The 26,517-nt window shown below is 42.5% G+C and overlaps 3 protein-coding genes and 1 long non-coding RNA gene across 6 annotated transcripts; 3 read left to right on the forward strand and 1 right to left on the reverse strand.

Moving 5' to 3' along the window:
* Nucleotides 1-2,399: 2,399 nt before the first annotated feature.
* On the forward strand, nt 2,400-4,704 carry LOC309505390. Its single transcript, XR_014208420.1, has 3 exons — nt 2,400-2,542; nt 3,589-3,661; nt 4,353-4,704. It is a non-coding gene; the product is annotated as an uncharacterized lncRNA (long non-coding RNA).
* A 4,717-nt stretch (nt 4,705-9,421) lies between these two features.
* LOC309506066 (uncharacterized protein) lies at nt 9,422-11,349 on the forward strand. Its single transcript, XM_082179615.1, has 2 exons — nt 9,422-9,576; nt 9,631-11,349. Exons 1-2 carry the CDS (start codon nt 9,563-9,565, stop codon nt 11,057-11,059), a joined length of 1,443 nt encoding a protein of 480 aa, XP_082035741.1. The 5' UTR covers nt 9,422-9,562; the 3' UTR covers nt 11,060-11,349.
* A 996-nt stretch (nt 11,350-12,345) lies between these two features.
* Nucleotides 12,346-15,760, reverse strand: LOC309505505 (sialic acid-binding Ig-like lectin 14). Of its 3 annotated transcripts, none has more exons than XM_082178906.1 (8): nt 15,672-15,760; nt 15,415-15,497; nt 14,755-15,150; nt 14,104-14,394; nt 13,630-13,890; nt 13,354-13,452; nt 12,984-13,101; nt 12,346-12,786 (listed from the first exon to the last, which is right to left on the reverse strand). In XM_082178906.1, exons 2-8 carry the CDS (start codon nt 15,482-15,484, stop codon nt 12,690-12,692), a joined length of 1,332 nt encoding a protein of 443 aa, XP_082035032.1. In that variant the 5' UTR covers nt 15,485-15,497; nt 15,672-15,760; the 3' UTR covers nt 12,346-12,689. The 3 variants fall into 3 exon arrangements, with proteins under 3 accessions (XP_082035032.1, XP_082035031.1, XP_082035033.1); XM_082178905.1 differs by having other exon boundaries at nt 12,346-12,789; XM_082178907.1 differs by lacking the exon at nt 14,755-15,150 and having other exon boundaries at nt 12,346-12,789.
* Nucleotides 15,761-20,116: 4,356 nt separating this feature from the next.
* On the forward strand, nt 20,117-20,919 carry LOC309506561 (uncharacterized protein; the record flags this gene model as incomplete). The annotated part of the gene is made up of 2 exons (XM_082180404.1): nt 20,117-20,358; nt 20,470-20,919. The coding sequence occupies exons 1-2, from the start codon at nt 20,149-20,151 to the stop codon at nt 20,917-20,919; spliced, it is 660 nt and encodes a 219-aa protein (XP_082036530.1). The 5' UTR covers nt 20,117-20,148.
* Between the last annotated feature and the right edge of the window lie 5,598 nt (nt 20,920-26,517).

The following is a 26,517-nucleotide window of genomic DNA, read 5'->3' on the forward strand; positions in this document are numbered from 1 at the left end:
CAGATGATCAACCTCTTCCCTGTAGGCCTTTTCATTATCACCACTGACCAGGCCAACCACCGTGATATCATCTGCAAACTTGATTATGGAGTTTGAGACATGCTCAGATTGGCAGTTGTGGGTAAAGAGAGAGTAAAGGATTGGACTCAGAACACAGCCCTGTGGCACACCAGTGTTCAAGGCGAGAATGGAGGAGTGTTGGTTGTCGATCCTAACAGACTGTGGTCTGTTAGTAAGAAAGTCCAGGATCCAGTTACAAAGGGAAGGGCTGATGCAAAGATCAATGAGTTTAGAGATTAGCTTGGATGGAATCACAGTATTAAAAGCAGAACTAAAATCAATGAATAACATTCTGACATATGTATTGCTTTTATCCAAGTGATTCAAAGAAGTATGGAGAGCTGAGGCAATGGCATCCTCAGTTGACCTGTTGGATTTGTAGGCGAACTGAAATGGGTCAAGTGTTGGGGGCAGGCACTTTTTCAGATGAGAGAGAACCAGCCTCTCAAAACACTTTGCGATGATCGGCGTGAGGGCGACGGGACGAAAGTCATTAAGGGCCAATCCAGCACCAGGTTTTGGAACTGGCACAATGGTGGTTGTTTTGAAACAGGTCGGGACGATGGCCTGGGCCAAAGAGAGGTTAAAGATGTTGGTGAAGACGTCTGCCAGCTGTACTGCACAAACCCTAAGCACTCGGCCTGGGATGCCATCAGGGCCAGCAGCTTTATGTGCATTCACCCTGCCCAGGGCAGAGCACACATCACCGGTGGTAAGCGTGAGTGGCAGGTGATCAGGTGGGAGCTCTGCTTTGATAGGAGATTCTGTGTTTTCCAAATCAAAGCGAGCATAAAAGACGTTCAGATCGTCTAGGAGGGTAGGCTTGCTGGTTGAGTGGGTGCTGTTGGATGGTTTGTAATCAGTGATAGCATGAATGCCTCTCCACATACGACGAGGGTCGTTGTTATTGAATTTGTCCTCGATCCGCAGTTTGTAATTATGTTTAGCTGCTTTGATACCCCTTTTCAGGTTGGCTCTGGATAAACTGTAGGCATCCCTGTCACCAGTTTTAAAGGCAACATCACGTGCCTTTAACAGGAATCGAACTTCCTTGTTCATCCAGGGTTTCTGGTTGGGGAATACTTTAATAATTCTTTGGGTGGATACTTTGTCAACACACCTGTTGATATAGTGCAGAACGGAACTTGTGTAGATATTAATATCTGTGTGAGAGACCAAAGTAGCTTGACGGGCAAACATATTCCAGTCTGTGTTCTGAAACTCTTGCTGTAGTAGAGAGTCGGCTTCCTCCAGCCACACTTTTACAGTCTTCACAGTAGGTTTCACACGTTTGATGACAGGGATATATTTGGGGAGTAGGAACAAAGATAAATGATCAGATTGTCCAACATGGGGCTGGGGGATAGCTTTGTAGGCATCAGAGATGTTTGTATAAACATTATCAAGAGTATTAGCACCTCTTGTAGGGCATGAAACGTTTTGATAAAATTTGGGGAGTACTGACCTCAATTTGGCATGGTTAAAATCACCAGCAATGATGAAAACACCCTCTGGGTGCACTGTCTGCAGCTTATTAACAGCAGAACAGAGTTCTTTCATAGCTAGTTTAGCAGTGGCATCCGGGGGTACATAAACTGCAGTAATTATGATAGATGAAAACTCACGGGGCAGGTAGAACGGTCTACACTTGATGAACAGGTATTCAATGTCAGCCGAACAGTGGGATTTAATAATAACAGCATCGGTGCACCACGCTCTGTTTACATAAATGCAAACACCCCCACCTTTGCTTTTACCGGAGTCTGCGACTGTTCTGTCGGCTCTGTAGATGTTACACCCTTGTAGCTCAATCGCGCTGGCTGGGATGGTGTTATTGAGCCAAGTTTCCGTGAAAACCATAACATTGCAATCCATAAACTTTTTCTGGGTGATCCGGAGCCGTAGTTCGTCTACCTTATTTGCCAGAGACCGTACGTTAGCAAGGAAGATGCTAGGTAGACTTTGGCGATGCGGGTTGAGTTTAGCCTAGCCCGCAGGCCGCTCCGCTTACCCCGTCTTTGTTTACGCTCACAGCGCCGGCGACGTGCACTTCCTGTCGGTCTGGCTGATTCACTCGAGTCCAGGGACCGGAATAGCTCCGGGGGTAACAGTTGGTATATTTCTGTATCCATTGCAATGTTTGTGCAGCGTAGTTTGATGTCCAAAAGTGTGTGACGGCTATATGAGGTTAATGCAAAGTGGTTACGAATAACTAAGCTAAAAATAACTAAATATATAATACACAGTTTGCAAAAGCTGGAGAGACGCTGAGCCTCGCGTTGTACACGCGCCGCCATCTTGGTATTTCGTGTGTTAGGCGAATAATACTCGGTTGTGATACTCTTCCTAACTTTCTATGTTCTTTCCGATTCTTTTGGGGAAAGTTATTCATATTTTCATATATTAACCGACGCGCTCGGCTTCAAGACCCAGCGGAAGCCTGGTCCATCCATCCAGTGTCGCAGTCACTTACAGGAAGAAGGTATGCTGAGTTATATAAAGGCCTACATTGTAGCGCAAATGTTTACTTGTTTTATCCCAACTACAGTGTGAATTTAAAATACTACAAAGTGTTAAACTAGGCTGACCATACGTCCTCTTTTTCCCGGACATGTCTTCTTTTTGGACCTAAAAAAAAAATGCGTCCGGCCGGGATGCCATTCATTGTGTGTGTTTTTGCATTGCTTTAGAATTAGATCGCGCCTTCTCGCACCATTGTTCGGTCGGTCTTGATGTACTGACGCGTCTTGACCATGCGTCAACATACGACGAAAAGGGTACCCCCATAACGTCCATGTGTGACGATTCGGGTTATGGGTAGGTTTAGGTATGCGTTAGGGTACCGCTAGGAGGCGCTGCTGGTGCGCTTCTGTCTGCGTCTCATATTGACGTTAAAGGGGTACCCTTTTCGTCGTATGTTGACGCATGGTCAAGACGCGTCAGTATATGACGTTTTGGGGTGAGACCGGGCTGATGTACGTAACGCAAAACTGCACCACGGCTTGTCAACAGTGGCACATGGCTCCTGAACTGCGATAAAAAAGAGCCCAAATGTAAATTCACAAACGATTTACCGAGAAATTTCCCATGTTCCCGATTAAAAGCCCCGAAATATGGACACCCTAATTAAACATTTTATCTAGACAACTCTATAAAGATAAAAAATTATAAAATATAACTATGACTGGATAGTAAGTTATTACAATAGCCAGTTAAGTTACATAACACTTTTCAGATCACCACATAACTTACCCATTAAATAAAATGACGGTTGTTTGAGACTTTATTCCTTTATAATAACATTTATTACTTTTTAAATGACACATAGCAGTAAAAGGACATTTTAAATGGAGGTAATTTACCATAATACATGGCCATTGCAGGAGCTCATACTGTAAAATTACAGCTGTGATTTTACAGTGAATTTATAGTAGGTTAGTGACAAATTGTTAGTGACAAATAAAGCATATTGTCACAACATTATTTTTGTTAATTCACTTTATATTAACTAAACTTTTTTTTACACAGGATGCTATGGATTCATATGTAAGGGAAACGCTTCAGAAGTGGAACCTTGAAACATTAATCGACAGATTTGCAGGTGAGAGATAATGTAGCAAGCATATAGCAGCATCACTAATATAGTGAAACCTTTTTAATTTGACTTCATGAAAATTAGAACTTAGGCCTACTAGTAATGAAGGATAATAAATTATTCAAATGGCACCTCTCCTTAAAGTAGTCCACCAAAATGTTTTAAATTGGTCATAATTTTTTCACCATGTCCCTAATAACCTGTTTGAATTTCTTTCTTATTTGGAACACAATTCCCAAGAGTTATTATTTTATTTTTTTTTACATCAATAAACCCAGAATAAATCAGAACATTTTCACACAGAAAGGAAAGCCTTGAGTCACAAATGCATTTTGGGACAAACATGACCCCACACAAACACAAATGCAGGTGCACACACATGCATACACAACTTCATTTCTGCTAATTGGTGTTGGTTTTATATACACATTAAAAAAAAATCTGCATTTGGTTCATTAAAATAAATATAATTTGACAATCAAACTCTACATCTTTTCTTTTAGTGGCATTTAAGTTATATTTTTGCTAATTTGTGGTGTTATTGCAAAACCAGACAATTTTAAAACACCTCAAATAATAATTGTTACTTTATAGCATTTGTTGAAATGATTTGTAGGTGCATCATTTATGACAACACAATTTGGGTAATATTTGATCCATGTGTGCATATTTACCATTTAATTTTTTTTTTTTAAAGGTTGGAACAAACATCATTCAATATTTGGAGGAGGAGGAGCAACGGAGGCAATTCCCTCATGTCCTGCAGATTGGGGATAAATTCAACTGCTCACAAGCCTTCGTCATTGTGGGAGGAGCGGCACTAGAGCAAGACAGCCTTTTACAAGCTGTGGATACATGCTTTAAATTATTTTATGTTGTAGACATTGAGTATCCAAAGCCTGCAGCAGCTGTTTGGCAGTTTCTACAACACACAATATATTCTGTGCCAGGAGGAGTTCCATCAACTCACTGTCGCCTACTTAGGCAGTTTATAATTGGATAAGCTGGACAAGCTTTGGTTTGTTTTGTTTGTTTATTTTTGTTTTTGTATTCCATGTTTCTTAGAACTTAAAACATATATGTTTAATATATATTAAAACATTTGTATTCCAATGTTTCTTAGAATTTTATCAATAACTTTTGAATGCAATGTCTAATTGAATGTAAATAAAGCATTGTTAATATACTTAAGTTGTGAGTTATTTATTTACATGGCAATAATAGTTAATTATAATAATACTAGGTTGATTAAAGCATTTTGACCAAATAACCCAACAGATTCGTTTTTTGTAACCCAATTTATTGGGTAAAACTAATTACCTAATTTATTGGGTTAAAATAACCCAACAATAGGTCGGTGCTATATCAACCCACCATTGGGTTAGCTGTTGGGTCGTTTTTAACCCAACTTTTTTAAGTGAGTACAAAGTGACGTCATTACTTCGGCACTCTATGTCACATCACTAGTAAGAGCTCAGTTGGCCCTCTCACCCGTTCCTGAAAAAAGATACTATGACCACAGCTCCTGATCATCCAAAGACGCAACTGGTAGGACAGAATGTGATTGAATGTGTTGAGTTCAGGCTTCTATATGACTTTTGCTTGGTTGTAACGTGCAATTTAAATTAAACAGTGAAGACTTTATTATGTGAACGTAGAACTTGACAGAAGTAACGTTACTCTAAGCATGTGTATTGTTTAAATTATATAAGTTTAATTATGGGATTGGTATTTCAATTATTAACTATTAGAGATCCTAGGTTAATCTGAATGACTTTGTTTGGTTTGGTTTGAGGATTCAGTAACATTTATTTATTATTACTTTGAGAAAGTGGTATTGAGATTTATTTGTAACTAATTCATGTTTTTGGTTTGTGTATCTTAAAGGTTCTCTTACGAGAGTCCTCTCGTACTGCGTTTTTGTAAAAACGCTACGGGAAAAGTCTCTTTTCACGAAATACTGAAGCAAAAAATTATCCTTAATTTTCATACATGTAAAGCGCGTTGCGGCAGTGCTTAGCTATGGCGAGACGGCTCGCTCGCTCATTGGCTGCTCTGCAGCAACTGCATAAGCCTATCGAGCGAGGCCTGAGGTGACGTCAGGCCAATGAGGACGCTTCGCGCCCTCCTAGCCATTTCCCGCCGAGATGGGTGTGGCTAGCCTCTATATAAGGAGCTCGAGAAGGCTGATTCACTTGATTTTCATCTCTTCAGCGAAGCTCACGCATCGCTGGATCACGAGGAAGCAAGCGTCGTTTGAGGCAAGCATTTCAGCGGGACGAGCCACTCGAAGCTGCTGGCAACGCCGCCTTCTACAGCCGTACCTGCTGCGCTTTCCGGCGCTATATATCCTTTACCACTCTGTTTGTGTGTGTGTGTGTGTGTTCGCCGCCGCGACACTCACCCCCTAAAAGAGCTGCGTCTTTTTAAAGATGCCTTCATGTGGCTCGTGCCGAGCCCCACTCGCCCAGGGAGACCAACACGTCATCTGCGTTTCCTGTTTGGGTGAGAACCATGCAGCACTCGCGCTCGCTGACGGCGGCTGCCCTCACTGCGACCTTTTGCCGATGGTGACTCTGCGGACTCGCCTGGCATCCTTCTCAGAGTCTGCACTCCCCGCCGCGCTGCCGCGCCGTAAGAAGCGCCGCTCGCAGCGGGCCCCGGAACCCGCTCCAGCTCGACCAAGCTCGCCGGTTTGCCCGCCTGCTTCACCGGCTTCTCCTGTTTCACTTCCTGATGCTCAGCGCCCGCAGTCTGCCGCCGCTTCATCAGAGGAAGTCATTTCTGAGGCCGCGTCGAGAGAGAAGGATTCCTGCTCTCTGCTAGCTTCAGGCAGCGAGGACTGGGCGAGCTCTGAGGACCTCGCGCCTCCTGCCCGCAAGCCCACTACGAGAGCCAACATAGAGAAGGAGCTCATGCGAGTACTCGCGCTGGCCGCGGCGAGCCTCGGCCTCGAGTGGTCTGCACCGGAACTCCCTTCTCGTACCCGGCTGGATGGTAGCTTCCTCCCTGGTGAGCGCACTTCTCCGGAATCTAAGCCCGCCCCCTTTCTTCCTGAGCTTCACGAAGAAGTGGCGAAGGCTTGGAATGCGCCCTACTCTGCGCGAACGCGCTCGTCTGTGTCGCCAGCATTTTCCTCCCTGGATAATGCGAAAGACCGAGGCTACCTTTCACTTCCGCCGGTGGAACAGGCGATAGCGACCCACCTTTGCCCGCCCTCTGCTGGACGGCGGACTAAACCGGTGTTGCCTTCTAAAGCCTGCCACATGACGTCGACGCTGCTCGCGCGAATCTTCTCCGCCGCTGGGCAGGCTGCGTCAGCGCTACACACCATGGCTACACTGCAGATTTTCCAAGGTGATCTCCTCCGTAAGCTGGACGAGATGGGACCGGAGGCTATCTGCATCGCGGATCTGAGGAGCGCTTCGGATCTAATACTCCGCGCTACCAAGTCTGCTGCACAGGCCATGGGAAGATGTATGGCTTCCGCCACTGTTGCTGAGAGGCACCTATGGCTTACGCTCACGGAAATGGCTGATTCCGAGCGCAACGCGTTTCTCGACGCCCCGCTGTCTTCCGCTGGCCTTTTCGGTTCTTCTCTCTCCGAGTTCGTGGAGAGATTTACCGAGGCCCAGAAAGCGTCCCAAGCCTTTAAGCACTTCCTGCCGAAGCGCTCCGGTTCTGCAGCGAATCGCGATAAACAGAATCCGCGAAGCACTCAGCATCAGCCCCCGCCTTCCGCCACACCTTCTCAGCAGCGACAGCAGCGACAGCAGCACAGCTCTAGGTCCCGCTCTCGCTCTACCAGCCGACGCCCTGCTCAGCGCGGGCCTCGACCAAGGGTTGTGGTGAAGCCGGAAGCCCCGAAGAAGTCCTAGCACTCCTAGGGAAGCGCAGGTGTGTGAGCCCCGCTGCGGCCGGTCTCTCACCCAAGCGCACCGCTGTTTCAGTCCCAAGACTTGCGACTGTTCCAGCGTTTTCTGCAAGAAGCAAGCCTGCACAGTTGCCCGCTCGCCTGCACACAAAAGCCGTTTTCACGGCTACCCAGATATATCCCGAAAAGAGTGTATTTTCTGGTGTCCCGGCCACGGCCGTTGGTGCTATAAATGTAGTGTCGATGCCCACTCCTCAGTGCCCATCCCTACACACAAGCACAGCCCTACACTTAGGGCTCGCGCACATAAAATCGACTCAGGTCGATTGCGCTTCCAATATAGTGAAAGTGCCCACTCCCCAGTGCCCACACACACTATGTCTCACAGACCACAGGCTCTCTGTAAAAACGAAACCTGTGCGCGCTCGCTCTGCTCAGACAGGCAGCGCGGCCAAAGCAGTAAATGTGCCCGCTTCCCGCCCACGTTTACTCGCAGACATGAGTCCCGCGGGGCTCGCTCAGACCTCCCTCACTCAGTTAAGCACTGTAGTAAGGTCGAGGACGAGCGCTCTGCCCGCTATATCAAGCGCGCCCCCCGCCTCGAATGCCACAGGCATAACGCCTATGTTATCGCACCTCGAAGCACCTCTGTCGCACGGCGAACAGAGCGCGCTTCGCATCCAGCCCTTAGCCAGCCATGCAGAAGCATGGGCAGCGCTTCCAGGGATTTCGGACTGGGTGCTAGGCATTATAAAAAGAGGCTTCTCGCTACAGTTTTGTCGACGCCCTCCCCGCTTCACAGCGCGCGTCGAGACTACGGTGAATTTAGAAGTAGCACACCTACTTCGCGCCGAAATATCAAAACTGATATGCAAAGGGGCGATAGAGCATGTACCCCTGGCTCAAAGCGAAGGGGGGCTATACAGCAGATACTTTCTAGTCCCCAAAAAGGACGGTGGTATCAGACCCATACTGGATCTAAGACGGCTGAACAAAGCATTAGTGAAACGCAGTTTCAAAATGCTCACGACCAGGAAAATTCTCGCGCAGGTTCGCCGAGGAGACTGGTTCATGTCAATAGATCTGAAGGACGCGTATTTTCAAATACAGATAGCGTCACGTCACAGGCGATACTTGAGATTCGCCTTCGAGGGTCAGATATACCAGTATACAGTCCTTCCGTTCGGCTTGTCCCTGGCACCTCGTACATTTACGAAATGCATGGACGCGGCGCTCGCTCCTCTCAGACTCAGAGGCATGCGAGTGCTGAACTATTTGGACGACTGGCTGATCCTAGCTCAATCACGATCACAGCTCGTGGAGCACAAAACCATTTTACTCGACCACCTCGAGAATCTTGGTATCACGGTCAATTGGACGAAGAGTTCACTGAACCCCAGTCAAACGATTTCGTTTCTGGGTACCATTCTGGACTCACAGTCTATGACAGCGCGGCTGTCGCCACAGCGCGTGCTGCACATTCAGCGCGTGGCGAGATCTTTCCGCTGCGGCGCGTCTACCCCGCTCAAAACGTTTCAGAGGATGCTAGGTCTCATGGCCTCAGCATCAACGGTCCTCCAGCTGGGCTTGCTCCGCATGCGCCCTCTGCAGTTCTGGTTGAAAGCGCGAGTACCGCGCAGAGCATGGGTGTCCGGCCGGTTGCGTCTCAAGGTCGATCAGAGCTGTGTCACAGCCCTGACACCTTGGTTGGCAGACGACTGGTACCGATCAGGTGTAAGCCTGGGGACTTCCTCGAGAGTGAGGATGGTGTCGACCGACGCATCCACCTCGGGATGGGGAGCGCTGCTCGAGGGCAGACCGTTTTTCGGCCTGTGGTCGAAACGAGAAAAGCTCCAACACATCAACCGCCTGGAAATGCTGGCAGTGCACAACGCGCTAACGCGCTTTTATCCCCACATCAAGGACCAACACGTCGTAGTCCGTTCGGACAACACGGCCGTGGTGTCCTATATAAATCGCCAGGGCGGTCTGAAATCCACATCCCTGTACAGGCTGGCGAAACGCCTCCTAATATGGGCTCAGCACAGTTTGCGCTCGCTGAGAGCAGTGCATGTGCCTGGGCTCCAGAATGTGGGCCCAGACAGACTGTCCAGGAACAACATTCCCCTGGGCGAATGGTCTCTACACCCACAAACAGCCCGGCTGTTGTGGGAGAGATTCGGCAGAGCGGAGGTGGACCTATTCGCGTCCCGCGAAAACGCTCATTGCCCCGTGTTCTTTTCCAAGAACGACAGCGCGCTGTCCCACGGATGGCCGCGCTGCCCGCTTTATGCTTTTCCCCCCGTCTCCCTCCTGCCTCAGGTGTTAGAGCGGGTCAAGGAAACGAAATGCTCAATACTGCTTGTAGCACCGTTCTGGAAGAACCAAGCATGGTTCCCAGTCCTGATGCAGCTAGCAGACATCGCTCCATGGCCAGTGCCATTGAGGAGAGATCTCCTCTCGCAGGCCGGGGGCTCGATTTGGCATCCGCACCCGGAGCTGTGGTCGCTTCACGTGTGGGCGCTCAACGGTTATCCGTTAACCTCGCAGAGGGAGTGATAAACACCATCACTCAGGCCAGAGCGCCGTCGACTCGGCGGCTTTATGCCTCGAAGTGGTCGGTTTTCTCCGGCTGGTGTACAGCTCGGAGCGTATCACCTCTCAATTGTGAGGTGACGGAGGTTCTCTCCTTCCTACAGGAGCTGTTGGATAAGGGCAGATCCCCTTCCACGCTCAAAGTTTATGTGGCGGCTATTACAGCGTTTTCCAGAACAACGCTGGGGCAGTCTCTAGGAAGGAACGATTTAGTCATCCGCTTCCTCAGGGGAGCTAGGAGGCTAAATCCTCCCAGACCTCCTTCAGTTCCTATGTGGGACCTTTCTACGGTTTTGGCGGCCATGAAAGGTGCCCCTTTCGAGCCTATCCAATCTATTAGCCTCAAGCATTTGTCTTTCAAAACAGTGTTTTTGATGGCTCTCGCTTCAGTGAAGCGCATAGGCGACCTGCACGCGCTCTCTGTGAGCCCAACGTGCTTAGAGTTTGGACCTAATGACTCTAAAGTCATACTCAAACCTAAGCATGGATATGTGCCAAAATCCCTCAACACACCATTTCGGGCTCAGGTCATCTCCCTGTCTGCCCTGCCGGGATCAAGTGAGGAAGGGGACTCAAGTTTTCTCTGCCCCATTAGGGCTTTAAGAGCTTACGTGTCCCGCTCTGCTGTCTTCAGACAGACTGAGCAGCTCTTTGTCTCGTTCAGTGGACGTTCCAAGGGAATGGCTGTTTCGAAACAGAGCCTATCCAGATGGATAGTTGACGCCATAGCGCTGGCTTATACTGCCAAGGGCCTCCAGTGCCCGTTGGGAGTTAGAGCGCACTCCACGAGGGGTGTTGCCTCCTCGTGGGCTTGGTCCAGCGGGATTTCCCTACAGGATATATGTACGGCGGCGGGCTGGGCCTCGCCGTCTACATTTATTAGGTTTTACAACCTAGAGGTTCCCGCCTTGCAGGCTAAGCTACTATCGGTGTAGCCGATTCAGCTGTCTAACTAGAACACTGAAATCGCATGCGCAATGCGCTGCCGACTGTCTTATGGGCAGAATTGTGTAAGACCCACATTTCCCGCATTTAGCTCAGGTTTCCCCACCCTGTCTATGCTATGTCATATTCGCGTCTGCTGACGCAACCTTATAAGGACAGAGGAATCCCCTCTTGTCTCTAGACTCTCTCTGTGAGGTCATGTTTTACGTCCGTGGACGTTGCAATATGGGGAATTATGTAATCAGACTCTTTGTGAGTCTATCTGGTGATTATGCACTGTACACCTGGTTTGCTCCAGTGATTGGTGTCTTTATCCCAGTACGCACGGCGCTTTACAAGGGGTTCCCGTAGCGTTTTTACAAAAACGCAGTACGAGAGGACTCTCGTAAGAGAACGTACTCGGTTACTAACGTAACCTCGGTTCTCTCTAGAAGAGGGAACGAGTACTGCGTTCTCTGCCGTGCATACGGTTCACTCTGGTTCGCTTCGGCGATGAAAATCAAGTGAATCAGCCTTCTCGAGCTCCTTATATAGAGGCTAGCCACACCCATCTCGGCGGGAAATGGCTAGGAGGGCGCGAAGCGTCCTCATTGGCCTGACGTCACCTCAGGCCTCGCTCGATAGGCTTATGCAGTTGCTGCAGAGCAGCCAATGAGCGAGCGAGCCGTCTCGCCATAGCTAAGCACTGCCGCAACGCGCTTTACATGTATGAAAATTAAGGATAATTTTTTGCTTCAGTATTTCGTGAAAAGAGACTTTTCCCGTAGCGTTTTTACAAAAACGCAGTACTCGTTCCCTCTTCTAGAGAGAACCGAGGTTACGTTAGTAACCGAGTACGTTATCAACCTATTCTGTTCCATCCCAAATCTATCAAACCATCTTTAAGAAAATAAAAAATCATAAAGTGAACAGATTTGAGTTGTCCTTTGCATTCATCAGAGATAAAGCAGTTTTCAAGTTTGGGCAGAGCTGTGGTCAGTCAGAAAACACACAGAACTTGACAGGTATGCTTTTTGATAAATGGTGTTTTGAAATTTTAGTTCAAAAGCCTGGTTATAGTGTTTAAGCAATCAAGAAAAACTGTAATCTTATATCTAATAGACCTAATATTTTGCTTACATTTTTCAACAACAACAAAAAAACTCCACACAAATTTCCATGTTCTACACAGTTTCTCATATGTATGGATAATGTACACCTGGGGGGTATACAATTTACTTTAGTTCTACAAACATCCTTTAAAACACAGAAAGGGTGAAATGATGCATTTGAACACTTTGAAGTAATTCACAGTTTAATTGTAAAAAATAAAATAAAAGTACACCGGAGCATGGAGAAAACAATATGGAATGACAAAACTATTCAATTCATAATTTTTATACTGTATAATACAATATACATATATAAATGGATAAGGATTTTTAATCCTAAAGACTAAAATTAAGCTCAGATAGGATAAAGTTTATGTACTGTATTTGTAAAAAGTATAGCCTATATTAAATATAGACTAAATTATATAAACATAACAAATGAAATAGCAATAACCTCCAGATATTTTACAATTTTAGATTAAGCAAAATACAACATAATGGGAATTTAAGGACCTCCCTATGAGCTTTTTTAATAATAAACTTTCTGATGTCCTTGTTGGTCATAAAAAACCTCCAGTATAACTTCAGTGTCTGTGTCTGTGGCCATCACTTCATGTATCTTGTCTCTGCTGGAAAACATATTCAGGGAATAAGACAAGCAAATGGAGTAAAATATACTGATTATCATGTCTGTGGACAACAGTGTTCACATGGTTTCACATCAACCAGAATCCCATCTCAATATCACTCAAAACACCTTCATGTAAATAGTATAAGATGCACGAGGTGCAACACAATGTAGACATTTTAAGCACTTCCTTACCTGTGCCAAGACTCATGACAGCACAAAACCACAGAGAAGATGACTGCTGAAAATGATATCCCAAACAAAAATCCTATTATCATTCTAATGTCCACTTGCATTTGGATAGCTTCTTTACCTTGAATTTAAGAACACAAATTGTTATAATCTTGAATTTCTTACATGTGTCTATATATAAGTGAATTATGTTTGTAAGTCTGTGGCACGGTTATCAACATTTCAAATGGAATCTGGTTCTACTTACAAATGACATTGATAGTGATGGATTGAATGGAAGTTGTCAATCCAGGAACATTGGCTAATTGGCTAAATCATAATCGCCCTGAAATAAACATACAGTGTCTAAAGTGCATAAAATGCTGAGTATTACCTGAAGTTGTTTTGGTGGAATTAAGCAGATCGTCTTTGCCAAGCAAGTTTCCACATCCGGGAGTGAAGGACTTGTTTATTTTCGATTCATTTGTGTCACCTAGCATATATTCAGACTTTAGGGTTGTCCCCTGCAAACACGCAATGAACTTTCATAGATGTATCATAATTCAGTATTTCAACAGTTGCCATGTTATCAGTTTCGTAATTTTCTATGTTGTAAGTCTGTGACATTGTTAGGTTATCAACATTTCATGTGGAATCTGGTTCTACTTACGAATGACTTTGATAGTGATGGATGCATTCAAAGTCTCCCTCATATAAGTCATCTCACAGACGTATATCCCAGCATGCTCCTTTCTCACATTGTTAATCATGAGATTTTCTGCAGACGTGTAGTTCCTGATTTTATCTGCAGTTCCACTGAACCTCCATACAGGATCAGAGGACGGTGGGTGACTCTCAACAGTGCAGTTCAGGCGGAGAGTGTCACCTTCCATCACTGTGTCATCGCCAAGAATTCGAAGAGTCTGTACATCTGAAAAGAGCAACAGCATTAGTTTTGACACCATATAGACACAGTATGCAAGAAATAAATCATTTTAGTTCTACTCATTGATCAATGGTAGAAGATGGTAGATCTGAGCAGTGCTACACTCTTCTAAACTGAATTTCAGAATTTTTGTTTTTAGCAATTGTCAAAGAAACATGCCTTTTCAAGAAATTTGGTTAAATATGTACTTGTACTCACACGTGACTTGTAGAGTCCTACTGGCACTGATGGTTTTGTTTCCATAGCTCACGTCACATCCTACAGTGGCATTGTGCATGTTGGAGGTTGGAGTCAAGGGCAAAGTTGAGATGTAAAGGCTTCTGGGGGTGATCAGAGTGATGTCATCCTTGAGATTGGTGATATTTTCTCCTCTTGTCTTGATCCACCATGTTATTTCAGGTGGAGTTTCCGGGCAAGGAAAAGGAGCTGAACATGTCAGATTGGCTTCCACTCCTTCACTGAGAGGAGGAATATCCATTTTAGGCTCGTCTGCAAAGAGAGGTACACAACATAATGTAGACATTGCAGATTTCCACAGTGTAAATAACTGAGTCATTCTTTGAGGACAGATTCAGATCAAATGCATATTTAAGATGAAAAGAAAAAGCAGTGTGATTAGCATAGCACAACCGTTTAAGTTTCTTTATCTAAGAGATCATGTCCAACATGATCCTCTGCTCTCATGATCATAATCCTCTACATGATCCTCATGTTCCTCTGCTGAGATTATGAAATCATAGCATCAGAAAATGTGAAACAACTCTGAAACAACTGAGAACTGAAAGAGAACATCAGACTAGAGAAAAAGGCAGGACCTTTTAATCTTTGCCAAACACAAGCAAGCATTACCTTGAATGATCATTTTAACTGTGGGTTTATATGTGCTTTTCTGTGTTAGCTTCCCCTCCACTCTGAATGCATATTCATTTTCATCTTCCGTTTTTATATCTTTCATGATGATGCTGCAGTTGTTTTTGGTCAGATCAGGTTCAAGCATCTTAATCCGCTCTGTTTCAGTTTCCTTCTCTTCCAGTTTGTTTGCTTGTTGTGTACTCACTTTCCCCATGAAAATACTACCATCAGTTTTACATTGACCATTTTTATTACACACTATCCACTGAACGTTTTCAATAGGTTTTGCTGCTTCTGGATAGGTGAAGGTACATGAAATCAGAGCACATAATCCTGGAACTGCAGTAATTTCTGGCGGATTGAAGGTGATGGTCCAGTGCTCTTTTCCATGGCCTTGAATAACAGAAGAAAGTGATAAAATGCCTGGACACAGGACATCTCGTATCTTAAAATAATAGTTGCCTGTTCATGCTCAATACATGTGCATGTATGAAGCTACATAAACTTCACATGTACATAGTGTGTATGATGTACATTTTACATATAGAAGTGATGGTTGAGGAGTGTGAAGTTTTATTGGAAAAAAAAACACATATTTTTTCACATTTAGTACAAATATTTCAACTTAAATGTAACTGTAAAACATGTAATACGTACCTGTACACAAAATATTGAATACTAACAAAGAGAGGATTGTACAGCTTGAAATGATCTGCATTTTAAACATGCATTCCACAGATCTGCACAAAAAAAAAAAAAAACATTGATTAAGCATTAATATAAATGCTATACATTCAAATTTCCAATATATTATTCAATATTTGAATGTGGCAGTGCATATAGAAAATATGTGTCATGCCAGTAAAGAAAACTGCATATGAAATTAAAATTGACAGCATTAAAATTGACCTTACCGCTTCAAGTCAAACCGTTCACAGTGTTCTCAGAAGCTTTAGTTGTAAAACTGCAGAAGCAGCACATGGGTGTACAAGCTGCATCCTTCCTCAAGTGGAGCACTTCCTCATTAAACTGACTTGCACATATAAAGGATTGTTGTGCATGACAAGCATAAATGTGGAAATAATTAGCATAATTCAGTCAAACACATACATTAACCATATACTTTGATTCTGTCAGGTATGAGGGTGATGGAAGGAGCAAGGACTCAATTACAAGGAAAATCAGGCTTTATTAATAAATAAATAAAAATTTAAAAGGCAAACAAAAACTACCCCGAGGGGGAAAAACAAGACTGACTTGACCACAGGAGGAACATAGAAGGGTAGACATACGACGAGACAAGACTAGACAAGGTGAGACTAAAGTAAGCTCTGACTAAAAACTGCATTAGACTATCAATCAAACAACGTAGCACAGAGAGTATGAAGACCTGGCAAACCATGAGGGCAAAAGAACACATATAAAGGGAGCTGAGAACAAGAGGAATAGGTGAACACACTCAGACAAATGAGGACTCAACACGAAAGGGAGCTGAGAACATGAAGAACAGGTGACAACAATCAGACAAACAAGAGATGTGTTCGACATCGGCTGCGGCTGGCTGTAACCGATCGGCGAGAGTAGCCGCGTGCAGGCGGGGAGGAGCTGCAAACGGAGACGTGAAGTCGGACACTTTCTGGTTCCCGTAGTGACCGCTCACGTGGTATTTGCATACTTAACTTTACCACAGCTGAAGTGAAATAAATGCAATATTTGCCAAATACACAGATGTTTCAGAGACATTTTCATTCAATACTTTATGTACTGCTTCATACAGCGTCTGTTTGAACAAGAATAAAGTTCAACATAAGCTACTATCAACGAAGTGGAGTCTACGTTTTTTAATCAGTTTTAATTTGATAAACATGACACAATATACCATCGCAACTACATGAAAGAGTGTTCACTGTTATACAAAACTGATTTGTGAGCTTTAGAGGAACTAAAGGTGTTCGAATAAACACGAAACACACGTGATCGCTGTCATGCGGTGAATCCGGCCAATCGTGGAACAGCTGTGTTGTCATCAAAGCTCCTGCAGCCCAGTGCAGCCGCTCTTGAGGCTATGTTTACACGGAAATTTTAATGCTGTAATGTTTACATGGTGGAGCGTTTTTAAGATTTCCACTCTGGAGGGTAGTTTAACTTTTTTGCGTTTTTAAGCCCCAAAAACGCTGTCACCGTCTAAACGAAAGGCACATCAAATAATTTTTTTTTACGTTTTCACCCGCATGCTTTCTCGTGTAAACAGGGCCTGAGAAGCTGTGCTGGCTGAGTTCTCCGGCTACTCTCGAATCGCTCTCGCGGTACTTTGATGGCACACATCACAGTCACGTGGCGTCGGCGCTGTATCAAGTTGGACAAAATTTCTAACCGGCATGCACTGCTTCAAGTCAGCCGCCAATCGGGCTGCATGAAGTCGAACAGACCTAAGGACTCAACTAGACAAGAGGGCGTGGTACTGGGAAACAAGGAGACAGGAACAGAGAAGCACATGACAAACACAAACAAAGCCATATGTTCAAGCACAACACAAACATAGAGATCTGAAACAAAGACAACACAGTCAAAGCTGCCAGGGCAGAACCCTTACAGATTCAAATGTATCTATAGCCAAATAATTTGTTTTTAGATTTGGAAGAGATAAAGGCAATTAAGTTTTGGCCTAATGGAAATGGAAGAAAAATATATTTTACTATAAGGCTTCCAGTAAAGTCAAGTGACCACATTTATTAAATTAATTCACAATATTCACACGCTCTTTCTTACAGTTTTTCTCGATTGCTTAAACACATTTCTTAAAACTATTCCTCGTATTCTCAAAACAGTAAACACAAATCCATAACGTTAAGCTCTACACTCAAAACCATTCACTCTTGCAAAAAAAAACAAAAAACTTTGCCCTCAGACATCACACACAAGCCCTCACAAACACACACACTACAACATTGTCTTACACACTGGTGCAATAAATTCAAAACAGCATTTCCAAAACTGGTAAGTTATGTTGCTTGTGGTTCTCCCCCTCACAAACCTTTTCACAAGATGAACACAAAAGACACAACCAATGGCACATTTTTGTATTCCTTAATGTACGGTGGCCGAGAGAGCTCAACGCGCAGCAACTGAAGAAAACACATGCAAATAGAACAAAAACACCAGCAAATTAAGAAAACATCTTACAGTTTTTCTCAATTGCTAAAACACTAAACCCTATTGTCTGAACCAAATGCTCAGTTGCCTGAACCCACTGATTGATTCAATCACTCTTTTGGCAAAACCATAAGCACTTTTCACCTGTTTAGACACAACTTGCCAACACATTTTCATTGTGATGCACCCGCGCTGCATAATGGTGAGCACAGGTGACAAAAGTCAAACACAATTAAAGCACAGGTGTCACCACTTGAACACAACAACTCAAAAATGATCACACTTGTGGCTAATGATGTGAGGGAACATATACAGTAAGCCAGTTCAGAGAGCACTGGTTTGTGAGGCCCTACAATGGATAGAAATCTGAGAAGAAGAGTTCGTGTGAGAGGAGGTCGAGGTGGTCAGCGAAGACAAAGAACAGTAATATCTGATGAAATCAGAGCTACTGTGATTGACCATGTTCTTGTCCATGGTATGAGCATGAGGGAGGCTGGACAAAGGGTACAACCAAACATCAGTAGATTCACTGTGTCCACCATAATCTGAAGATTTAGAGAAGAGAACAGGTAATTACCTTTTTTTGACATTATAGTACAGTATGTAAATGTTGACAGATATTACTGTATAACATACTATATACTGTACCACAGTATACTGTAAGTAAATATGTTTCAGTACATCACTGTACCAATGTACTGTAGTATTTAGGGATGTCCCGATCCGATCACGTGATCGGAAATCGGGCCCGATCACGTGTTTTCAGACTCGATCGGAATCGGACGTTACCTCCCGATCAGGACTCGGATATATATGTATATTCTCATTATTTTTTAACACATCTATAGTTATGCGGTGGCACAGAGTTACGCCGGTTTCACACTGCAGCGCGTATGGTTAGTGGGAGCAGGACACGCGCGTTTTGCTTTCACACTGGCAGCGTTTGTCACGCGCGGCTGAACCGCGGGTTGTGTACAGACAGAGTACTCTATAATGGATAAGTTGGCATTGCTTTATTTCGTTTTCAAATACATTTAAGAGAAAAGACTTGTCAAGAAGCTTATTTTATTAATAATTTCATTTATATAACTTTTGGTTCATCTTTGTTTTTATTGTTCTGGCAACAAGTTTGTTTTTGAACATTTGTTTTCTTTTTAAATTGCTGTTGGTCATTTGATTGACTGTTTAAAACACAATAGATATCATCAATGCAACTTTTGGATAAAACTGCAGTGTATTTTGGCCATGATCAATGCATTGTCACTTTAATTCAGTGTAAGCTGCGCAGCAAAAATAGACTCGGTGCCGAAACGATCACCGGCACTGCTGCTCTGCTCTGCTACGCACTGCCGCGCCACCTCTGCGTGCGGTGTGAATGCTCTAATCTGTTAACATGGGCGGCAAAAAAAATTAAATACGCGTGCAGTGTGAAACCGGCGTAAGAGTTAGGAGTGCAGTTCCTAAAAGCACATTACTGGCTTTGCAAACACTGTGGCACTTTTATATTTTATTTGTTTACATGCCTGCCGGGTATTTTAAGTTGAGGTGCTATTTGTTTATATTAGACTTTTTTATATATTTACTGTTGCACTAAAGTCCAAAAGCGAAGAATTTATCTTATTTATTACTTGATTGTTCAAGCTACCTCACAGAAGTGCTCTGTTTGTTAACAGAGTTGTTGAATGTTAAAATAAGGTGAATTAAATAAAAAATAAGGAACATCCTGGATCTGTTTTTTCGCTCTTCTTTATTCTTTTTTTTATGTATTATAGAAGTATCGGATCGGGACTCGGTATCGGTAGATACTCAAAATCAAATGACTCGGACTCGGACTCGAGGGCAAAAAAACCTGATCGGGACATCCCTAGTAGTATTGTAATGGAGGGTTGGTCTAACTGTTTGTAGGCCTAGTATTCCATGTATATTTTTTGTAACTCCATGTTCTCTTTTTATAGAATTGAAAGATTGCCACATGGGGGTGGGAGGACAGGTACACTGTAAAAAATGTCTAACCTCTCCAAGTCAAAATTTTCTAGTGACTGGTCACATCTAAATTTTTTAATTGGCCCAAGTGTAATTCTTGTTGCAATAGTCTGTTAACATTGGCTCAATGAGAAATAATACGTCAGACTAATTGAAAAATTTAGATGTGACCAGTCACCAGAAATTTTTGACTTGGGGATGTAATTTTTTTTACAGTGTATGTTCTCCCCACACCAAGAGACCCTAATTGTTGATATGGTCCGTGAGAACAATGCCATTAAACTGAGTGAAATTCAGCAGAAGATCATTGAGGACCATGTACATTTTGAGGGTATCAACAGTGTCAGCCTCTATACTGTTGATTGTGTCCTCAAGCGCAACAGACTGCGCATGAAACGGCTATACAGAGTGCCCTTTGATCGCAACTCAGACAGAGTCAAAGAGCAAAGATTCCAGTATGTACAGGTTGGCATATATCCAGACACATTCAATGTTGATTGCTCTAAGTAGTGATTTACTGTAGTGGCCTAAATCACTTTTTCCGTATCACTTACAAAACTATATCCATTTCTACAGAGGGTTTTTCAACTGGATGCAATGGAAAGACCCCATGAATACATCTACATGGATGAAGCTGGGTTTAATCTCACCAAAAGGAGAAGGAGAGGCCGTAATGTGATTGGCCATCGGGCCATTGTTGGTGCTCCTGGGCAGGGTGGTGGCAATGTCACATTATGTGCTGCCATCAGCAATCATGGGGTTGTCCACCATCATGCCAACCTGGGGCCCTACAACACTCACCAGCTCCTCATTTTCCTCAATCACATGCGAGATGCTCTGTTAGGGCAGAAGGATGAGCATCCCATCTATGTTGTTGTTTGGGACAATGTGAGTTTTCACAGAGCCCTCCAGGTTAGAGAGTGGTTCAATATGAACCAAGGTTTTATCAATCTTTGCCTTCCACCGTACTCCCCTTTCCTAAACCCCATTGAGGAATTCTTCTCCTCATGGCGGTGGAAGGTATGAACACCAACCTTACACCAGGGTAAATCTCCTTCAAGCCATGGGACTTGCCTGTGGTGACATAGGTGTGGAGGCATGCCAAGCCTGGATATGGCATGCCAGGGTTTTTTTCCCCCGTTGCCTGGCCAGACAAAATGTGGCCTGTGATGTGGATGAAGTCCTGTGGCCTGACCCAGTACGGAGACATGATGCTGTGGCTGAGTAATGCACTTATTTGTATATTTTTGTACTTTATTTGTACATGGGCTTACTGGTACACAAGTGGCAAACGCATAAGATTTCTGTTTGTTTGTACAAGTGCTAAATGCACACGTTTATTTTGTTTTGCAACATGCATTTAGCCTACAGTGAACAAACATTTATTTCTCCAGCTTCATGTCCTGAGCATTGTGTTTTCTATTTTTCTACGTAGTGTTTGGTGACTGTTCAGTAGTGTTTTTAATTTTGATTGACTCTGGGCACAATTTGACAACATAGTTCAGTTTTGAGCACAGATTGAACTGTTTTGAGGTGAAAGTTTGGTTTTGCAAGAAGAGTCTGAGGCTTTGTGAATGTAGCTTGAAAATTGGGTTTTGTGTTCACAGTTTAGAGAAAAGGAGAGCAGCTTTCAAGAAATGTGTCTTAGCAATCGAGAAAAAACGTAATCAGTTTCACAACACACGTGTGCTCCAAATAACACAACCAAATACAGAAACGCGCTGCAAAAGTTCACAAGACAACCAAGTAAAGAAACGCGCTGCAAATAACACAGACCACAACGGAAATGCCCTGCTCCCTTTGAAGGGCAGACTGTAGAGCTCTTGAAGTGGGACTTTGGAGTGAGCAGGGCACTAGTGTAATCTGGCCGAGCTCGAACTTCTCACCACACCGGCACCCAGTTTGCACGTCTAAATGAGTTGCTTACATATAAATAATGAACATTCAATAGCATAAAAAGTATTTTTAATGAACATAAAGGTCCATGTTTAATAAAAATGTTCACGAAACTTAATGAAATGTTTAGTGAAATTAGAAAATATGTTAGAGATTGTTAATTTAGTTATATTGTATACACATTCTCATATCCATATATTTTGTTTTATTGTCACGAGTAATAATCTCAGGGTTTACTGGGTTTTACACAATTCTTTTTGTAGTGTGGTAGGCCTATTGGTGGTGGTGTACTAAAATAAACATTGTCACGTGTGTAGCTTTCTTCTTCTCACCGCTGATTCCTGATGGTTTAGAGGACAATTACTCGAGTCGCCCCCTATCGTTTCGCAGAATAGTACAACGGCGAGCGCGTCAAGTATAAACGCCTCGTCCGTTTGCGGAGGTGCGCGCGCAGTCTGCGGAGACTCGCGCTGCGGAGCCAGGCGAAAGTATAACCAAGGCTGAAGTCGTTCATCTTCGGATGCGGCGCCGCGCGCGTTGTTACAAAATCTGCCGTGCTCACCACCAGGTGAAATGGGCCCTTGCGCACCCAACGCGCGTGACCGCCCACACCGCGATGACGTCATTTTTGCCGCGCGCACCTTCGCGCTCGTGCGGACGCGACCAGGCGCACACTCCAACTTCACCTCAGCGCCAGGCGCAAGTCAAACGAGTGCGGAAATGTGCAAGTGCCGAATGAGCTTTGACAGCAGAACATCAGACAGTGATATGCACATGCACATAGTAAATATAGAGTCAATCTTTCTCAACTGGTGGGTTGCAAGACCGTTTTGAGTAGGCCTAAGTCGAATAGTGTGCAGTCAACAACAAACGTAATTCTCTTTTTTTCTGATGCTACTTCTATTTTAGAAGATGTGTGTGAAAGCTTGTGACACTTATGTCAGATGCTGAGAAAAAGGGCGTTGTCCTTATTCAGTTGGCTATCTTCGGTAAGATGAGATGTTGTCAGGCCAAATGTCAGTAAAACTAACTAACTTTTCTGTCATACGGCTGACAGCTGTTGTATTGTGCTTGCGGTACGCACATCACGCGCAAATGCGGTGCGCTGTAGCCGTAGTTGTCGTCAATTAACTCAAAAGGCGATTAAAGCTGTCAAAACTGCATGCATGTATTTGTTATATGCGTCACATGTGTCTGGATTAAAATATTCTGCTATGTGAGATCACAATATAAGGCACAAACTGATATGTAATGTTTTAATGTCCAAATAAATGTGAGCACTGTGCATTTGTACTAGACGATAGGCATTCATTTTGCGTTAATTTGTAAAGGACAAACAAAAATGGATAATTTTTAAATCCATAAAATAACGAATTTTACATTCTGGCTACATTACATTATGAAAAACATAACATTTTACATTATGTGCTGTGGACTTCCGCCTTGTTCGCATTCTTGCACATGGGGATTCAAAAGAGAACTTTTGTTTTCCTTTTTAATTTAGGTATGATAGAACTGTTGCAATTATTTATTATGACAACTAGCCTAATATAGAAAGTTAAACTTTTTTTGACAAACTCAGAATTGGTTGAATAATCTTTGGACTACAGTATTTATCTACATGTTATCTCATCCATGAAGATACAACAATGTAGAACAAGCTATTGGAAATTTTGAGAACCAGAACCAAGCTAACTGAGCAAGTTGAACTTTAGCTATAGTGTGTGCCCTTTTATTACTATTTAATTAATTTTAATATGAGGTGCTGGGTAATAATAAAAAAATATAAAATTCACTCAGTATTCCATGATTCCCAATTCACTATTATCTCAATTACAATTGTCACGGGGTGACTAAAAACGGAACCTTATGTGTGAAAATTGTGGACGGGGAGCGCTTCCAGCGAGGCCGGGAAAACACGGAAGCAGCGAGAAGCAATGGAAGAGAGTTGATGAGCGTGATTGCTGGCAGCTGGGCAGCGGGAAGGATCCTGAAGGGGCGATTGGACTGAGTGGCAGATAAAAAGAAGCGAAGGCAGGAAGGAGGAGAAGGACCTGTTATTCCTCCTTGGATATTTCCATTACCAGTTGTGGATAGTGATGGCCAAATGAAGCGTTTCGAAGCATTATTGCTTTCTGATACAATTGTGTCGAAAATGGTTCATTACTCGAAGCTTCATTCATATAGAAATTGCAGCACCATCTCCTGGTGAAGTAGGCCTAAATGTAATGCAACAAAGCTGACAACCATAAAATGCAAGTAGGCTTATATGTTAACGCCCCGTTTATTACGTGTTTACCGAGGCGATCAAAGCTGAAACAGTGTTTTTTTTTTTTTTTTTTTTTTTTTTTTTTTTCACAAGGATTTAACTTTGCATTTAATGTGAATTCTCTTCTACAACATTTTCTGCCAGTGATATCCTTAACTGACTTCAACAAGCCCAGTTTCACAAGAAAAATCCATTTCATTCATTCTGAAAATAGATTTATATTGGTAAATCACAATTCAAATTGGTTTACTGCTGCTATTTTGCTGTGTGAGAGTGCCACTGTGTGGAGGGATGAGGTAAAGTGACTCAGGGCTACATGCAATTTACATGCAATATCTATTGGATTATAGTTATGATGAGTATAAGCTATTAAGAGATAAAAAAAAAACAGTTATATATTACTGTACTTCATATAAATAAAAAGGAAAACAAAGCTTTCAGTCAAATATCCAACCATCCATCTCGGCCCCATGTTTGAACTGTTCAGTGGTTCTTGAGCAGCAGGCCTGTTGTCTGATCTCAGTGATGGCAGCATTCAGATGTGCAGTAGGAGCGCTGTCAACCCCCACCAGCAGACGCCCACTCGGTTGTGTCCAGAACGACAGCATCTCATACACAAACAACAAGAAAATCAACAAATCCAGCAGAGTACCATCCAGATATAAGTGTGCTATACAATACAGTTAAAGAAATAATCGGTTCCATAATAGTTCACACATGGTTCAAGCACGTATTAATGTTGATAAAGAGTAAAAAGACAAAACAAGACATTTTTATGAAGCAATGGAAGTTCCATTACTTCATAAAAATATCCCGTTCCATCCCTCTACTCCCCATCAATTTTTATTAGTTCTTGAACCATGTGTGAACTAACATGGCATCAGGTTTTGTTTAGTAGATACTTTCGGATGTAACCTTTAAAGTGAATAGGTCTAAGTATAATTTAATTGAAATTGGATACAAATAGGCTACTAAATAACATAATACTAGTAGCAATAATAGTAGTAATATTAAAATATTAGTATAACAACAAACTACAGAAAATGTATTTGAAACAAATAAATGTAATTTACAGCATTGTTTGTTAATCATTTACCAAAACGTTTTGGGCATATAGGCCTATGTCTTCACCATAGACTGGTCTTCACAGGAGTCAGCTTGAACTTCACCCTCACATGAAACTAAAAAATTGGCCTGTTGAATCACTGAACACCAGACTTATATAATATTTAAAATATGAAATGATCAAATTATTAAAATAACTATATTACTTCAAAATAAATCTAATTTCCAAACAAAATATCTAACATCCAAACATGGCGACAATGGAATGGAAATGGAAATGAGGAATTTCCACAATAGCCTACCAATGCAAGATATTATTTTAAAAAATGCATTAAAATTCAAATGAATAAAATAAAATAAAAAAACATGGTATTGAGTAAGTTCTAAAAGACTTAATCTCAGTCAATTTACGAAAGAAAGGCTTTACCTGAGCGCGAAGGTAACGCTTTATTTTTATTTTATTTTTTATTTATTTTTTTATTAATGCCAAAATGAAGATGTAACAAGTACATAACAGGAACAATAATAATAATAAAAAAACATAGATCACAAAAAAATAAATAAAAACAAAATAAAGTGCCAGAGGAAAGAAAAAAAAATTATACAAGATTAAACATAGAAAGCAATCTTTGACTTTTCAAAGACTTTTTGTTTTTTATGCCCATCAAAGACAAAACATAGGAATTATAGTCTACTAGAAAAATAGACAGTAACGGGATCTTACCCAAAAATTTGCATTTGTGAATAAAAAATTTACCAAGAATCATAAACAAATTAATAACGTATTGAATTTGAGAATTTGGATTATGATAAAGAAAAATAATACTAAAGGTGTTAATACATATTTTGACATTTGTTTTCTCTGAGAGATAGGTACATAACTCATTCCAAAAAGCTTTAACACAAACACATTCACAAAAAATATGTACAATTGTCTCTTCAGCATCACAGAAAGTGCATTTATCTTCTAGGTTTTGGATATACTTATTGAGTACACTATTACAGGGGTAACATCTATGTAATATTTTAAATGTAATTTCTTTTATCTTGTTTGTTAACAAATATTTGTGTGGAAGAGACCATACCACTCTCCAATTAATATTGTATAACGCCATCCACTTGAAAGATGATACTGGCATAGATTTTCTGTTCATAAGATTACGAACAAACTGGTTATTGAACTTGTCATCAGTAATCAAAATCCCTTCAATTGAAATAGAAGTGTTATATAAAGATATAGGACTATAAGTGTGCTCTCCTTTCAAAAGAGTTTTTATACCACTAGGAATGGCATTGAATACAATATTATATTCCTTTAACGAAGCCCCAAAACCAAATTTTCTGGAGAATTCTGGAAATGAATAAAAAGCTGAAACAGTGTTAGAGCTGTGAAA

This window comes from Leuciscus leuciscus (genome assembly GCF_965113295.1).
Source record: "Leuciscus leuciscus genome assembly, chromosome: 9".
Classification (NCBI taxonomy): Eukaryota; Metazoa; Chordata; class Actinopteri; order Cypriniformes; family Leuciscidae; genus Leuciscus; species Leuciscus leuciscus.